The sequence below is a fragment of the Eurosta solidaginis genome, chromosome 3 (assembly GCF_040869045.1).
Source record: "Eurosta solidaginis isolate ZX-2024a chromosome 3, ASM4086904v1, whole genome shotgun sequence".
Taxonomy (NCBI): Eukaryota; Metazoa; Arthropoda; class Insecta; order Diptera; family Tephritidae; genus Eurosta; species Eurosta solidaginis.
Genome location: NC_090321.1, coordinates 215,265,988 through 215,284,127, shown reverse-complemented (window position 1 = coordinate 215,284,127; position 18,140 = coordinate 215,265,988). Strand labels below are relative to the sequence as shown.

At 35.9% G+C, this 18,140-nt stretch overlaps 1 protein-coding gene across 12 annotated transcripts in view; it reads left to right on the top strand.

Moving 5' to 3' along the window:
* The window catches only part of brp (bruchpilot), a 191,528-nt gene that overhangs the window by 9,573 nt on the left and 163,815 nt on the right, over positions 1-18,140 (top strand). For 11 of the 12 annotated variants that reach the window (XM_067775041.1, XM_067775037.1, XM_067775036.1 and 8 more), the window contains exons 2-5: positions 9,206-9,322; positions 9,453-9,623; positions 12,528-12,784; positions 17,802-18,048. In XM_067775041.1, the coding sequence (XP_067631142.1) occupies positions 9,206-9,322; positions 9,453-9,623; positions 12,528-12,784; positions 17,802-18,048 (792 nt within the window). Of the gene's footprint in view, positions 1-5,383; positions 5,569-9,205; positions 9,323-9,452; positions 9,624-12,527; positions 12,785-17,801; positions 18,049-18,140 lie in introns of those variants that run through there. The other variant, XM_067775038.1, reaches the window with a different exon arrangement.

Sequence of the window (18,140 nt, the reverse complement as noted above, 5' to 3'; positions counted from 1 at the left end):
CTTGATTACTTTTGATTATTTTTTTATATTTTTGAATCAATTGCGAAGTAATCATTAAAACTAGAAAATAATGGCAGGTAATCATTAAATGGATTTTAAAGAAAATAATCTATTGAACGCGTAATCATTACGATTAGTAATCATTATTTAACAGGTCAAAATAATCAAGAGTAATTTAAAAAGATTTTTTTTGGCTTTTCTGATTACCTATGATTATTTTTGTTTTTTTTTTTCAATAATCGGAAAAAATCATGATTTAATTTTTTTGTTTTTCTAATGATAATCAATTAATGGTAATCAAAACTTTTTCCAGAAAACAATTAAAATAGTTATTGGCTATTAAAATAGGCATCTAATTAATTGATTACTAGTGCTAATTCAAATTTAAAAGGTTTTATCGGTATAAGCTCTGCAAGGGACTCAAATTCAAACACAGTAGCATGAATGCAACTCCAACAAAAAAAAAAACCAATCCTTCATGCTGTGCCAGCACTAGTTAGTTCAATATTCGGCGTCCTTCTTTCGGTGCTTTCGGGCTCGAATGAACCCAGATGTCCGTATCGGAGGTCAATGAGTGAGAAATACACTCGTACTGTCCGGTTAGACCTCCCCTGTGGGTGAGGGATTTGGAGTATGCTTATCGTAAAAATCAAGTATACCATGGCTATTCAGAGTGGTGTATTATTCCAAAGGTAGCATTGTGGACACATGTAACGCTTGCGCTACGCTATCACGGTCGTTATAATAAACTGGAGTAGGAAAAGCCAGTTGTGATTTTTTTATACTGTAACATGGATACTTTTATACAGGTCTCAACTGCTGTGCTTGGGATCGGCCGCCTGGTGGGAGATTTCTGGGGCTGTGGTTTTACTTCTAATGCCCAGGGAGTTCACTTTTATGGGAAGTTGATAATGAATCAAACTTAACGAACCTGTACAGTTTCTTTTCCACTGATATTGACAATAAGCGTTTTCTTTGGAGTAATGTGGTCTTCTTCGTTGGGAAGTTGGCAATAAGGTTCTTTTTTGAAGCTCTGTCTAAAAGTTCTGAACTCCCTCTTAACCAATTCTAAGCTAAGCATAACTTTTTCAATTGATTCTTCTGCGTAAGCTGAAAAAAAAAGATGAGCTCATCCCGTAATTATACGAACATAACTGATGAATGAATGTTTGACAAAGCAGATGCCTATCGTTTGTGGATAGCAATTGATAGTTGAAAGAAAGGGGTATGTGCTCACCCTTCTTTTTGAAAAGTTAGAAACTATAAGGCTTTGCTGAACGGTGGCATCGGATCTAGTGTAAATTATCATTTAAACTCGGTGTGATGATAAGGTTTTAGTCGCACCGCATAATTGTGATGCGGATATCCTAGTGCTCAGAAAAGGTTGTTCACAATCCATTGTGGAACTGTATCATGTATCTGGCGGTGTATCAAGCGTCAAAAGTGCAGCACCGCATTATTTATGCTTAGAATAGATTAGCAATGAAACTCAAAGTAGGGTTGCCTTGTAGCCTTATGTCATTATCCTTAAAATGGTAAGGGGTTTTGACAGACTCCGTATCTTACCAAGGTAAGACCTTGTGATTGTACACCGACTACAAGCTAATTTGGTACCACCGATCGGCACCTGAAATGTTTAGGTAGGGAACATAGAGCAGTTTCTTTGAGTCGCTGATCACGCAATTAGATCCTAGTGTTTGACACCGTGAGGTTGAGTCTTAGAAGCAGGTACTCTAGTTAGGCATATAAATATAATTGCCCGGTTTGACCAGAAGGCCAAAGACTGCTCTCAGCTAGCAGACTGATAATCAGCTGTATGTTTTGTGTGCTACTTTTCGACTGCAGACATTCACTATGCCACTTCGTGTACTCTCTCACAAGGCCTCGTCTAGTGCGCACATCCAGGACATTGTTAAGAATTTTTTAAAATTTTCACCATCAATCAAATGTATAAACAGTTATTTAACTGTGATACTACGTATGCATTTAAAATGTATTAACACTCTTAGTATAGACTAATTTGTTGCGTAAGTAAGATATCTAGCTTTATATTTAAAAATTAGGATGCCTTAACAAAAGACTGCATTTTCTAGACTTTTGTGAATAACTTACAGAAAAATATTAAGATTCACGGGAGCTGAATTAGTTTGAGCTAAGCGTGATTATTAACCAGAAATCGATATCTTTGCAATAGAGATCTCTACAACTTTTCGATAACAAATCGACATCTTTTAACTTTTTGATAACAAAACGATAAATTTCCTATAACAAATCGATAACTTTTCGATAGTAAATCGATTTTTTTCGACGAAAACTCGATAATTTTTCTAAAGTAAACCGATAATATGTCGATTGCTAATGAATAATATGACGATAACAATCCGATAATGATAAAGCCCAATAACTTTCCGTATTAATAAATTTTTTTTTTTGATGTATATTGGAACGATTTTCCGTCATCCCTTGTCAACAGACTAATAGAGAGTGTAGAGCTAACAAGAAACAGCAAATTGGTATCTTTTGACATAAAAGATTTATACCCAACTATACCACTATCGGAGACTTTGGACATAGTTAGCTCAACAATAGTTCATAACACAAAAAACAAAGTGAAAATTATGCAAATCACAAATACGCAAAGAACCATTTTACGTCAAAACTATTTTCAATTCAACAATAAAATATATAGACAAACAAACGGTCTTGGAATGGGAAGCCCCACATCAGCAATTCTTATGGAAGTGTTCGTGCAAAATCTGGAAGAAAAGTACATACAGAAGCTGAAGTCCAAATTAGGCGTGTCATTTAATGCTAGATACGTGGATGACATAATATGCGTTTTAACTACTAATAACGAAGAGCTTGTACTGGAGTACCTCAACAAGCAGCACGGAAATATAAAATTTACAATGGAAACCGAAAAAGATGGAGGAATCAACTATCTAGACCTCACGATAAATATTGATAAAGAAGCCAAAAGATTTAACTATGACATATATAGAAAGTCAACGGCCACCGACATAATAATACACAATACCTCAAATCACCCTCAACAGCATAAAAATGCAGCATTAAGGCCCTTGGTACATTGACTTGAAAGAACACCTCTTACACAAGAGGCATATAAGAGGGAACTTGAAGTCATATATAATATCATGCAAACAACGGATATAAAAAAGCACTAGTAGATAAGCTCAGAAGGACAAATGGAGAACCAAAAAGAAATAATGAAAAGGAAAATAATAGCTGGACGACTATGACATATACTGGAAAAGCAACATATAAATTGGCAAACTTCTTTAAAAAATACAACATTAACACAGCATTCAAAACATCGAACAATCTAGGGCGAAAACCAAGAACTAACATTAACTCAAAAGATCCGTTTAGCAGCCACGGCGTATACAAGCTTACCTGCGGATGCCAGCATAGTTACATAGGACAAACGGGACGGCAAATAAGAACGAGGTTCAGAGAACATATTAGAGATTACAACAAAAAAATACGGAATCCAAACTTTATACCCGAGTATAAATTCGCGAATCACATGGTCGAGAATGAATGTTCCTCAGCAAACATCAATAAAACAGTTAGGGTTCTTCACATACAAGAAAAGGGACGACGTCTCAACGTGCTCGAAAACATGGAAATCTACAAACAGAAAACATTCGACGGTAAAATAATAAAAGATCAGATAAACACAATTTCTGACACAACATTCGTGCCTTTAAAACTTGTTTACAAGAAACAACTTAATCACACAGGTACAACAGACAAACACACAACAACAAATAAACACAAAACAATTAACACACCAAAACAAAAAACCGACAAAGAAGGTCAAACGACTAAAATCACAGATTTCTACCTACCCCAATCAGCCACACAAATCGATTAGTAAACCACCCTCGGTTCTGAATGAACACACAGTACATACACATAACTAAATATACACAAGCATCAATTTGACAATACCTGCTAATATACCTACCAACTATAAATACAGGACAAACGACAACAACAGATCAGAACGAAAATCGACACTGATGATGGCACAACGCCGAAACCGGTTTGTCTCAAAACCAAATTTGACAAGGGATGACGGAAAATCTTTCCAATATACATCATTTATCCAACCTGTCGGAAAATCAACCAAACAAGATAAGTCAAATTTTTTTTCGTAGCCTACCAAACTTTTGCCAAAATAGTCCTAAAACGACCACCAATCAGTCGTTAATATAATCCACAAATTATAATGATATGAAGTGGTTATGCAAATAATCTGAAAATGTTCCTTAAGAAGTTTCCACTATAGTCTCCAAAAATCCGAATTAATCCCGAAATTATCTCAAAGTAGTCCCGGAATGATACCAACAAAAGAGTCTCTAAATGCCCCAAAATTATCCCCAAACACTCCAGAAGTGAACTGAACTGTTTGGGGATAATTTTGAAAACATATCGAGACTCTGTTGTGGCAATGTTCTTTTATTGAGAGATTTTCAATTCCCTAAACGCATTTCGGTCACAAAACAACTGATTTAAAAAAACTTTGGCAATAAATCACAATTGGAAATAAAAATTAGTTATATATCTTATAAAATTTTTGCACTTCTACAAATCGAATATTACTCGTCAAGTTCTGTTGAACGCGCCTGAAAATATTCCATGCAATTTGCATTAAAAATATATAGTACGAATATGTAACCAATTGTGATTTAAAGGAGTAGCACCAAAAAAGGCAATACTTAGGACAATAGATATAGGAATAGAGGTACTTGCCTTAACACCAGTATGAAGTATGAATTTTAGAGATTCCGAGTTCAAAACTCTGCACCCGAAAAGTTAGCCGATGAAGAATTGAAATTCAGAAACATGTCCTAGTAACCATCGCCGTGTGCATATTTTTTAATTTTTCACTAGTATCAATAACATAAAAAATAAATGCTGTAAAGACTGGAAAAAATCAAAAATTTACATTTCTCACTGAGAAAGCACTTTTTGTGCTTGGAAGTCCTGTTGTTATCCTTGAAAAACCGAATGATTTTTCTGTTTAACCGTTAAATGCAAGCTCTGGTGATAAGGCATTCTAATAAACGTGTATATATATCTCTTTTTACTCTATTATAAGTAGTTTATTATTATTATTTTAATATTATTTCATGAAATAATTATTTGAAAACTTTGACCTAATAATCATTTTATCTTACATCACGCATGCGCATGAAACATTTTTCTGTTGCATTTATCAACTCGCTTGGCGCCTTCATTTTCCTTTTCATTTTCATTTTAACATTACAATTTCATTTTTGTCAAACTACTTTCACTTATACGTATACTAACATACATAAAAACTGCACACCCTTGATTTTATCAATAGTATTTTAGAAACAACCACATTAAAGCGAAATACATACCATATCCTAATTGGCTAACAAATATAGCGAGCTGTAGGTAAAGACGGAGCCTCGCGTTCTTGCACGGCGCGTCGTAGCATATTTGCATTACTTTGAATTGTTCCCTGTTTGTGGTATAGCACAACAAAAGACAGCAAACTGGATTACAATTATGGTCAGTAAATTTATAAGTCTAGCAATGCATTCATTTCTTGTATCAATCACACATAACAACAATTTTCTCAAAGAAAATCTCAAGTTATATAAACGGAGTTCGAAAATGTGTGTATTTTCGTTGGAAATGCTGCTATATAGCAAATATAAGCTACAGATCGTGAGCACCTTTTTTTCATTTTTCAAAGTTTTTCTTAGCAATTTTTCATTTTTCCAATTTTTTCTTTGCACTTCTTATTTTGTTTTGACAGTTGATGATTTGCTATTCAATATCAAAAAAATAAACAATGGTTTTTGATGTTGCATTTTTGCAATGACGTAGCAAATGAATAGCCTTTTATTTTGTAAGTGTATTGCAAAGATATGCTAGGGAACTTTGCGATGCTATGATGCTAGACCATTTGCACAAACACCCGAACTCCTTTATAATAAAAACCCTGAAAAAATGTGGGAAAAATTCACGCAAGGTGACAGTATCGCACTACTACCTCGCAGCGACTACCTTCGAACTAATGCTAACTGGATGCACAGTTGGCAGCCATACTTGACCAACAGCATTTAGGTCTGAGCTACATATATTTGCATTAGTCAATGGCAGCGACTATTTCAGAGGCAAATGCGATTTCATTGAACATCACAATGTTAAAAATGTCAGCCGAAATAGCTGTGAAGGCATAGAATAAGAATTACGTATTATCGTCTCCTAATGCTTGAAAATTTTCAGAAGTATGTCAGCAAAGATCCCATGTTCAAATTCCAGCTTCGCAGGATACTTAAAGTATTCTTTAAAAAAGTGCTAAACCTCGCTCTTTTGGTTAAAGAAATTTACCAATCAATAGTTCCAAAATATACATTGTATAGGCCATTTCCGCACAATGCACCACTTCGCCGGATAAGCGACGGTGAGATACGCATATACTCGGACAGCCAAATGGCGTTCACAGCATTCAATTTACCATATCCGTTTACTAAGGTCATTGAAAACTGTAAAAGGGGACTACCCCAAGCAGCAAACCTTGTGCGGATCACGCTCACTTGGGTACATGGTCACAGGAACATTAAAGGCAATGAAAAAGCGTACGTTGCACCGTGGTTCTTATCAACCTCAATAAAACCATAATTCGTATTTGGTACTCAATGGATACTTGCAAAATCGCCCAGTAAACATGGCTTGACTACAACCAGAGAAGAACAGAGTGTCTGCTGAATATGTAATGAGAAGAGATGTTCAGTATCAAATCCACCATAACGGAACACTGGCTATTTGCTGCACACGCAAAGCGAACACAGGAGCTGTAGTGTAGACGGTTGTATGGAGACAGACACATCAGGTTCCGAACTCTAAGCAGTTTTGTGCTGCCCGACCTAGCGCCGCTGTCAAAATGCTTCATAAAGGACTTCAGAAAGTTTTTTTGATCTACCCAAATGGTTTAATTAAACACACAGGGTACATTATGCAATTGGTTCCAGAAGAATGTGTATCAAAATGACACCTATAACCTTAGTTGGGTCCAGTCTTTTCGGCCGGACGGCACAGCACACAATAAACCAGGCCATTTATGGGATAGGTTAGGTCGAACTGGCCGGTCCATGATGACCACACAGTTACCAGAAGTTTATTTTAACGACCAAACTGAAAAACCTTATCAAAAACCAGGACCTATGTTATAAAATAACTCCGTCTTCTTGGCAAATACTAGAAGCTTTCTAGGTCTTAAGCCCCTTTCTTCTTCTATATCTGACAGCTGTAGCACTCCTAATAGCTGGAGTTTTAGCCTGGCAAGCGCAGGGCATGAGCACAAAACGTGCACGATCGTTTCCTCCTCCAAACCGCACTTCCAACATCTGCTATCACTGACCAAGCCTAATTTAGAGGCATGTGACACCAGAAGACACTGTCCGGTCAGAATACTCGTCATAAGTCTACAGTTCTCTCGTTTTAATTACGTGACCATTCCTCGTTCTCTTTCTTTATTAGTCCCTAAACTATGTTTCCCCTTGCTAGGACTTTTTTCAACCGTGCTGTTTCGCTGGAGCACTCTATGTCCGTATAGAAAATTTTCCATGAGATTCTCTTCGCCCTAGAAATTTTGCTCCACCATGGCGGCTTTGCTTTTCATCTGAATCTTCTTAGAGATCATGCTCTGTCATGATGCAGTAATAGGCATCCTTCTTAGAAATTCAGTAGACTCCTCCAGTCCCTCCACATTGGCAACTTCTTTAGGTTGTCCCAGTTTTGTTTCTACCTGTTTCTGGAATTTAGTCCAGATCGTTGACATAGATTTCTAAAGGTTCCTCCCTTCTCTACTCTCTTTATGGGGATGCTGAAGCTGATATACGCATGCTCGGAGAAGGACGGTCAATCAAGGACCATCCAATTATACCTTGATATATCACGTTCGGAGCTCAATGTAATATCAAGAACATTGCTGGATGTTGGACCAATGTTAGTAGGGATACTTTCCCTATTGGCTATCTGCAAATTGGTTTGCAGGATGTTACAAAATAGAGTTTCGCCTCCCTCATTCGTGTCTCCTCCTCCCCACGCATTGTGGTGCGCATTTGCCTCCGCGCCTATGAGCATGGGCCATGCAACAGGATGCTCAACGGCCAACTACGAGATTCTCAGAAGTGTAATTAGCATATATGGACGCAGCTGTTTCCTTACCATGACTACAGCTCGCACCCGTCCTTCCGTTTGCGCGTAGTAAACGCCAAATCCGCGCGCGCTGAGTCCAGAAACCTTTCCTCCCGATGAGAGCTCGTGGATCACCACCACGTCAAACGAACCCAAGGGTAAGGAGGAGTTCGCTCCTCGCCACCTTTCGATGTTGGAGGTTTATCTGTAAGACTCGCAGGACCAATGGGCTGTTTGTCCTCCTCCAGCACCTTCGTCGTGACGTCTTCCTCCCCACTCAAGGGATACTCAAATCTTTAATTTCAAATCCACGGAGGCGTTATGGTTTTTTATATCAAGTAAATATTTTTTTAAATAAATAAATTAACGCCAACAGTTGGGGATACGCCTGACTGCATTATTATCACATACATATGCACCCAGCACACATAAATCCATACTAAAAGCTTTTCTCTTTGTTTTAACTATCGTACTAAATATAGATCTAAAAACATAATTGGCATTTTACCCTCTTTATTATTCCTGTATTATTTTAATATATTAACTGCTTTATATTTAGTTGCAAGTAGTATTTCATCAATTAAATAACCCCCTGCCCGCCCTCGCGCATTAGACATCCATTAATACAGTCTTTTTAATTTCCTTTTGCTTAAATAGTTTTGAATTTCATTAATAATTTCACACTCATTAGCTTATTATAATATTTTGAAAATATTTACTTTAATGCTTTAACACGTATTTGCAATTCCAAATAAAAACGAAAATGCGATATGTCCCAAATGCACTATTTATTTAGTTTAATATGTTATTTACCTTGTCCAAAATCAAAATTGAAATTTATCCAAAACCCGAATATAATAAAAACATCCTCACTCCACAACCAAAACCATATAATCCATAATCCTCTGACAATCACCAATCTCACTCTTTATATCACGTATCACATCCCTTAGTCATATCATCCTCATTTTTATCATCGTCATAATTGTATGAATTACAGCAATGGGCAGTCCATACTACAGAGACATGGATGAGCCAACAAGTCCAGCCGGTGCGGGCCACCATCGGAGTCGGAGTGCCAGCAGACCACCTATGTCACATGCAATGGATTATCCAAGTACGTTAATAAAATTAGAAATAATCAAACTAATGTATTATCAATGATAGTTTAAGTTAGCTTTGAGTCTGAGCAATAAATAATTAAAGCTTCCATCATCAATTAATTAAAATTTACATCTGTTACTTAGGAACACGTTATCAGTCGCTGGATCGCGGTGGTTTGGTTGATCCTCATGATCGTGAATTTATACCCATACGTGAGCCACGTGATCGCTCAAGGGACAGATCGCTGGAGAGGGGGTTATATCTGGAGGATGAATTATACGGACGTTCTGCGCGACAAAGTCCCAATCCTATAGGTAAGTTACAGAAGTTATATGGTCACAAAATGTATAGACATCAATTATACCGTAATTCAATTCATGCATTCTCATTCCTGGACTAACACTTTTGGATTGCAGAAGAAATTTCTTTAGTCATAATTCCCTGTCCGGACTAATTAATCCTTTCTGCATTTCTCATGTGGATAATTAAAATTTAAAAACATTACGCAAGTGAATAATTATATTTTGAAGCAAAAGTAATGCAAAGGATTTAGGAATGCATTCTTCCCAATATTGCAGTCCAATGAAGGCAATCCAGGGAATAAAACACAAGAGAAATAAAAAATGAATAATTAGTCCAGAATGCAAAAAGGAGTAATGACTAAAATTTTGTTTTCATTATTCCGGACTAACAAAAAAATGGAATGCATTCCTTAACACTCTAATAGGCATAGCATATCATGGCATTATATCTGTATTTTCTCTTTTTGTAATAACTCTTGGGCGTCTCAAAGAAGTAGGGTGTCACCCAAATATCTTCTTCTATTTGTGGAATTAGACAGAAACACATTCTAAGTAGGCAAATCTTAATTTTTTTGCGAAATATGGCTGTGCTGACATCACCCTTGAATTTTTATCATGACAGATATGATCAGTGGCGGATTCACTGTTGACTTAGGCATTTAATGCCTCGGGGTTTGCTTTTCTTCTTCTTCTACAGTCAGGTGTCGCTGATAGTACGTTCCTGGCCGGAGCATCATCTATCATGTTGATGTCTTCAAAAATCACCTAAAGCTTACTCGCCGTCGCAAGCGCGCAAATTTCCACAAATCCCTTGTGGAACTTTCCTCCCGCATACTCCGAGAATTGTAACTTGTTGAGTGGGATATTCGTTTGAGGAGACATGGCTTTATTTCTGAATTTCCCACTTTGACTAAACTAGCATTTGTTGCCAAGAGTAATTTTCCGCATGTATCTAATATTCTTTCGTCTAGTTTCGAATGGTTCGAAGGTAACTTTCACAATTCTGACTAAGCTAGTTGTGGATTTAAAATCGATGACGTATTGATTTGTGTCATTTCTTTTTAGATTCTTTTTTTTTTTTATTTTAGTTTATAGTAAAGCGAAAACGTGCTTCGTGGTAGTTTACCAGTCAAGAGCCACACTCAAAAGGTACAATCAGTTGGAAGGTTGGTTCTACGACATAAACGCCATATTTTAATGTCTCCGCAGGAATTGTCTCTTCACTCTGGGAATCAGCATCTTCCCTGGGGGTTTCACTGCTGCCTTTAGCTAAGAGGGCAGAGTGTCCAATCCATAAACTGAGCACATAGCACACACATACTCCTCTCGTTAAATCCAATCTCAACGCATTGTGTATGCAGCGCCGTTACCGTCCAAGATGCTCCAATTATTAAATATTTTTCCAGCCGTCGGATAGAAGTGCTCTTAGCGAGCTACGGCGATGCAGTGATCCAACTCAATGTAGGGAGTACGAATCGTGCGAACATCTAAACCACTCTAAGCATGCCGTCCGCCTATCGAAACATGGGCGCATAAGTCGTATATATGTTTTTCGATCGGGTGATAGCCATGTAGCTTAATGGACCTTTTATATCTTTGAAGATATTTTAGATCTTTCTTTTTAAATTTATACCTGGAGCTAGGTATAAACCTCTTTCGGGTCCGACAAAGTTGATTTATTTTGTTTTGTTCATTTTCCGACAGGATGGATAAATGATGTATATTGGAACGATTTTCCGTCATCCCTTGTCAAATTTGGTTTCGAGAAAAACCAGTTTCGGCGTTGCGCCATCATCAGCCGACCTGTTGTTGTCGTTTGTCTTGTATTTATAGTTCGTAGGTACATGAGCAGGTATTGTTACAATGGATGTTTGTATGTATTTATGTGTATGTGCTGCGTGTTCATACAGAACCAAGGGTGGCTTTTACTGAGAGATTTGCGTGGCTGGCTGAGGCAGGTAAAAGTCAGTAATTCTAGTCGTGTATACTTGTATTTGAAGGACCCTAACTGTTTTATTGATGTTTGCTGGGGAAGTGCTTGATTTTGTTTGTAGAGAAATTTCCTTCAGTATTGCCTGCTCAGTCCATAGAGATTACTAGGTTGACATTCTTGTTGATGCTAGTGACAATTTTCAAAGAGAAAAACCATACAGTGAACCAGCATCTGTCAAAAGGCAAAGTTCGTGTTCCGCAAGTACTTTGTCTTATTCTCATTCGTCGTCACATCGTTGTCATCATCCGCGTTTGCCTAAAATTCACGTGCTCTTGCAGGTGGTGCTCTAGCAAGTAAAAATAAAAAGACTCATTCTAGGATAAAAAGTAAGATTTGAGGGATTGCCCTATCATATTTTGTAATAGAGATAGCTTTTTTTTATCTTTTCACCTTCATTATTGACCAATTCGGTGAGTTAATCTTCATCTGATTGACCGTTGCTATTTTCCAACCGGGCTATTGAAACTGCTTATGATCAACTGGGGTATCGTTTTCTTCATTATTTAGCAAAGAGAAATGATTGAAACCCGCTTCGAAGGAATTTGCCGCTGTAGTAGTACCTTCCTTCATATTTCGAATTTTTTATCTTACTCTTGGACTATTCTATCTATCATCCTCAGCTCGCATCCTTACGCAGCCATATCAGTTGCACTCCCTTTAAAAATTCAATTCGCTGCTTGCGTTAGGCTAGCTATGATTTTCATGTTCGAACACAGCGTTCCCCCGTGGGCAACACGATTTTGCACTTCGTATCAATTAATTTTCCAAGCTCGATTTAAATATTAGAGCGTAGGCACTGCACCTTTACCATACTCTGCTCCCATAGATTTTATTTATTCTTTTCAATTTTAAATCTATGATATATGTATATATAACTTAATTACTCATCTACATATGAACAAATTCTTTCTATCTGTTTTTAGGCTATAATACGGGGATGCCCTCATCGGATCGAGCGTATTTGGGCGATTTGCAACATCAAAATACAGATCTGCAACGTGAATTGGGCCAACTAAAACGTGAATTAGAGCTAACAAATCAAAAATTAGGCAGTTCAATGCATAGCATAAAAACATTTTGGTCGCCCGAATTGAAGAAAGAACGTGCGTTACGTAAAGAAGAGAGCGCTAAATTTAGTTTGATTAATGATCAGTTAAAATTGTTGAGTACAGAGAATCAGGTACGTGTACAATTTAGTATGTGCATACAACTGAGTGTATAAATGTTCTAAATCACAAAAAACTAGTTTAATAAAGAAGAAATTGCTTATTGGTATCATAGGATATAAATGCATTATAAATTAGGTTTACTTTGTTTATAGCAACGATATGACATTGCGGTCTTGCTTGATTGATCCACATATTTGCCAGTATTGTCTTAATGGAATGACAATGTTTTTAATGAAGTAATTAATTTTTCCTTTTCACACAGGCCACTTGCTTCATTAACGAACAACGGTCATCAGCCCCAAAAAAAATAATGTTTTTTCAAACAAACAAAAATAAAAAATATGTGCCTACTCTTTTGCTGAAAATTCTGCAGAAATAAAATGTTTAATTATTTTGCAATTTCTTTATTTTTGATAAATTAATTATTTAATTTAAATAAATTTTATATAATTTTTTTTAACAATTTTTGTTGTTATATCGTCCTACTGATTTGTAAGATCGCGGGTTCGAATCGAGCTCAAGGCCAAAGCTCATTGTATAGATCCATTTCGGTAACTGCTAAATTCCGTCAAGGGCAACGTTTAGTCAAAGTCAACTCCAATTTTCACATCGTTTCTGCAACAGATGTCGCAGCGCTGTGAAAATCAATTGGCAAGAAACAGGATAGAAGTAAAAATAATGAAGACAAACAACCAACCACTGTGATAGGTGAATGGTTATAGCAGCGGCGCCTAAACTTTACCGATGAAGGAAATTAGCAGTTCCCGAAATGGATCTATACAACGAGCTTTGGCAGTTGTCTAAATTTCTTCTTTCTTCTATTCTACTTTAAAAAATATCATAACAATAATAATGATAAAATAATTATTGTTAGGCCTTGAGCGGTTTTTTATTTTTTTATGTAAATTAATTAAATATTCGGTTCGAATTTCAAATAGAGCTGGTAGAATCAAGTACAAATACCATTACAATTACAAATAACACAGGCCGACAAAATTTAACCAATATTCAGACTCAGAAATCAGACTATATTTCCGAAGGATCATGATGCGCTGAATCCAAATATGGCATAAGAATTACTCTATAGCTCTGGTTTTGGAGATATCCTAAACTTAAAGTGCCAAAAACACCGTTTTTGCCCATATTTGAGGATATGTAGCCTTGCAGATGTTTTATTTCACCAAAATTAAAGGATGGAATCTTTAAATACAAGTCTTCTTCTTTCAAATGGCGTTTAGGTTGCTCAAAAATCATTTTTTTTTTTCGCTGATATATCGCATTTTGAAATTTGCATGTTTCTAAATTTTCCTACAGAGCTTAGGGGATACGGGAGTTGATGGGTTAATAGTTAAGTTGGTTAGCCCACTTGTGGTGTGAGATAACTAGATAAATAAGACTTATTTGGTTTTGTTGATTTTCCGACAGGGTAGATAAATGATATATATTGGAACGATTTTCCGTCATCCCTTGTCAAATTTTGTTTTGAGACAAACCAGTTTCGGCGTTGTGCCATCATCAGTGTGGATTTTCCGGCTTGTCTCAAAACCAAATTTGACAAGGGATGACGGAAAATCGTTCCAATATACATCATAAATAAGACTTGTTTTAAGAAAAATATGCGAGTAAACGCTGTCCTCAGGGTTAAGTGGGTTAGCCTGCTTGCGGTATGATAGGGGTGGTTTCTAGGAGTTAGGGCTGTGTATGATTTGGTACCCGAGGGTTAGATAATGTAGGAGTGTGGTGAGTTAGCACACTTATGGTGTGAGAAAAAATTTTAAGAAAAATAAGATACAATTCAAGAAAATTAGTAATCGTATATACATATTTCGTTGTTACTTGATATTCAATAAACGCATTTTCAATTCATTTCAATTATTTGAAATTTTTAAAATTTTTGTAAGAAAAAGACGTATGTTTGTATTCAAAAAAGCAAAAACAATACACCATATTACAAACTTAGATCTTTTTTTGTTAAATAATAGCCATGCTATTTTCCAGAATTAACTTTTTAATTTTTCTAGGACCAGAACTATCTGGGTTCGGTATGTGTGAACAAAATTAGAGGTAAAAGGAAAGGCTCAGCATTTGCACAGAATGCTGCAACACAATACAAACATAGAATTTCATGGTCAGACCTCTTAGTAGCAGACATTTGCGGTCAGCACTTATTTAAAAGCAGGGTTCAGAGAATGTTTGAAATATAATTTTTCTTCATAAATTATTCTTTATAGAAAACACGAATTTTTTTGTTCTTATCATTCCCAAATATTTGAAATGTATTGAAATATTTATACATCTGGAGTACATGTTCAACTACTGTCACAAATAAAAACTTTAAACATTTGAAGTTTTGTGAGAAAGCACAGGAATTTGTTCTCAAATATTTGAAATTTTTTTATTTATCTTTTTATTTGTAATACGAGTTAATTGAAAAACAAATATTTGTTTTCATTCTCCAAAGAGTTTCCTTCATTGCTCATACATAAAAATTTTTTACACTTGTGTTTTGTGTGAACTAGTGTTTGGAATAGGCAGAATTTCAAATTTTGACAAAACAAAATTAGTGCAGTACAATGCAGATATTATCTCCTTTTTCGGTACTTAAAAATGAAGATCGGCAGTGTCTGGTAAGCGCTCCGATTGTATTTCTGCCATGAAAAGGTCTCAGTGAAAACTCATCTGCCTTGCAGATGCCGTTCGGAGTCGGCATAAAACATGTAGGTCCTGTCCGGCCAATTTGTAGGGAAAAATCAAGACGAGCACGACGCAAACTGGAAGAGAAGCTCGGCCTTAGATCTCTTCGGAGGTTATCGCGCCTTACATTTATTTTTATTTTTTTTTTGTTTCATACATAGCTCATAGGTATGGAGCTTGTCATCTAATCGAACATAGGAACAGTTTATGATCGCTTTGTGCAGCTGTGGGGTATCACAAGGCGCGAACCGAAATACTTGTCAGCAAGCCTCTACACTGTGATAACTAAGAGAGGGATATCAGCCTTTGCTTCCATTGGGAAATCAACGATACCATGACATCGGCATCGCAGCCTTTCCTACTAAGGGCCCGGCCGCTTCATATGCTTGTCATAGCATTTTTACGTTTGTTAAGGTCGTCAAGAAAAGGCGGTCGGTTCATACGAGGTTTTTTCGTTTCGCAATTCATTGCAACTGTTTTCAATATTGCAAGTCCAAAATCTAAAGGAGAACAAGCGTCACTTCATAAAGCAAACCACTTATGCGCTTCCAGGCGTCCATCGTGGTGAACGGAGGCGAATATTTCGGAGTGGACTCATTGAAGCTCCGTTAAAATCCAAATCTCAACACCTTTAGGTTATCGGGTCTCAAAAATAGGTTGATTATCTTCCTCAGAGCCGGGGACCGAGAACGCAATAATCCTCGTAACACATATATCTGCTGACATACCTATGATAAATAGGCAGGAATGTTTGATTAAGAAGGTATACAAAAAAAATCATTCAGTTGTATAAATGAAATGAAAGCAGAATAGTTTCAAAATTACGTAAAAGCAAATGAACGTAAAAAAAATAGTTTTTCCCGAATTTATGGAATATTTAATTATTCTTCAGTATCAAACAAATGTTTGTTCTAAAATTGATTCACAGACGGTATAAAAAATTAAATGAATAAATTTAAATTCTTTGTAAAAGAATTTATCTGAACCCTGTTTAAAAGTCAAGAGTCCCTACGAAAAATTTTAAAACGTTTCTGTACAAGCTATTTCTTTCACATTGGGTTGCATTTCTGTAATGGCAAGTCTGGTAAAAGATTATAAGTACTAAAATAGATTGCGTTGAGATGATCACGGAGTTGCCAAATTTATCGGTTTCGTATAATTCATTTTCTTAAAGCTGAGATAAAGCACAGTCCTAGGAAATGTAATATAAAGCGAGAATTCGATAACTGTGAAAAAGCGTGGAAGACGTGGTCATCACCTGTTAGTAGTTAGTTCCAGAGTCGCACAAACCACGTGAAAACTCTTTTAAAAGGGTCCTTCGTTAACGCGGGGTTGCATTTTAGTAAAAGAAGATTGATATGTATCTGTAAAACGGCAAAAATTCGATTTTTATTTGATAATTTCTGCATCTCAATACACCAGAATTCAATTATCATAATTCCTTAAAAATAATTGAAAGTAATTGAAAGTATTTGAAATAATTGATCACGAATTGAAATAGATGCATTCAATGCAAGTACCAGTATAAAGTAATTGTACTTGATAATTAAATTTTTTAATTACAAAATACTTGTAACTGACCAATTACCATTATTAAGTATAATCATGATTGCACATCAGGTTTTAAAAATGATTTTTGTTTAAGGTTTTTTAATTTTTCCATAACTAAGAATTATGTTTTAATTTGGAATAGTAGAAACAAACGTTCAGTTACATGCATTTGTTACATTGATAACAAAATCCGAAATATCAAGCAAAACCGCCTAGATCTTTGACTCCATTAGGCATTCAATAACTCAATAGTGCAATAATTAAAAAATGTTATTTTATGTGAAAGATTAAGTTCAATAAGGGCTTTAATATAGAAACTTCACTAATTATTTCATTTAACATCTGTGTGAATTGGTATTACATTCTAAGCTGACGATATATATCATTTTCCATTTTGTTAAAATTGTTGACAAATAAAATTTTTAAACCTCCCGGTTTATGTTAACTCTCAAATGTTTACTTAACTTAGTTATATTTATGTAGGTTAGGTTAGAGTGGCCACCGGTGCTATCACCAGTGCACTTAGGCCCAAAAAGTTGCATTGTGATACCACGTGGATCTCTCCACTACTCAAACCAACAGGTAGATTCAACAAATGTCAGGAATTTCTTAGGTTCCAACTTGGCCAGATCGCAAAGATCGTCAAAGAAGGGAAATTCCAGAGATTTCTTCCTCTGGCGCCAAAGCGCAGGACAATTTAGATTTATTTACATATATATAAAAAATCTTGTGTTAGATCATCCTGTGTAATAATCTTAAAACTTTTTTAAATTTCTTCTTTAGAAACAAGCAATGTTGGTGCGTCAATTGGAAGAGGAATTACGCATGCGTATGCGTCAGCCTAATATTGAAATGCAACAACAAGTGGAAGCTTTGTACGCAGAAAATGATCATTTACAGCGTGAAATCAGTATATTACGTGAAACTATAAAAGATCTTGAGTGTCGCGTCGAAACACAAAAGCAAACTCTTATAGCGCGTGATGAAAGTATTAAGAAATTATTGGAGATGCTACAGTCAAAGGGAATGGGTAAGTACTAATACAGATTTTCTATTAAATATATATTTATAATAAAACATACCAAGTGAGTTGAGATTTTGTAGGAAGTATAATATAAATAA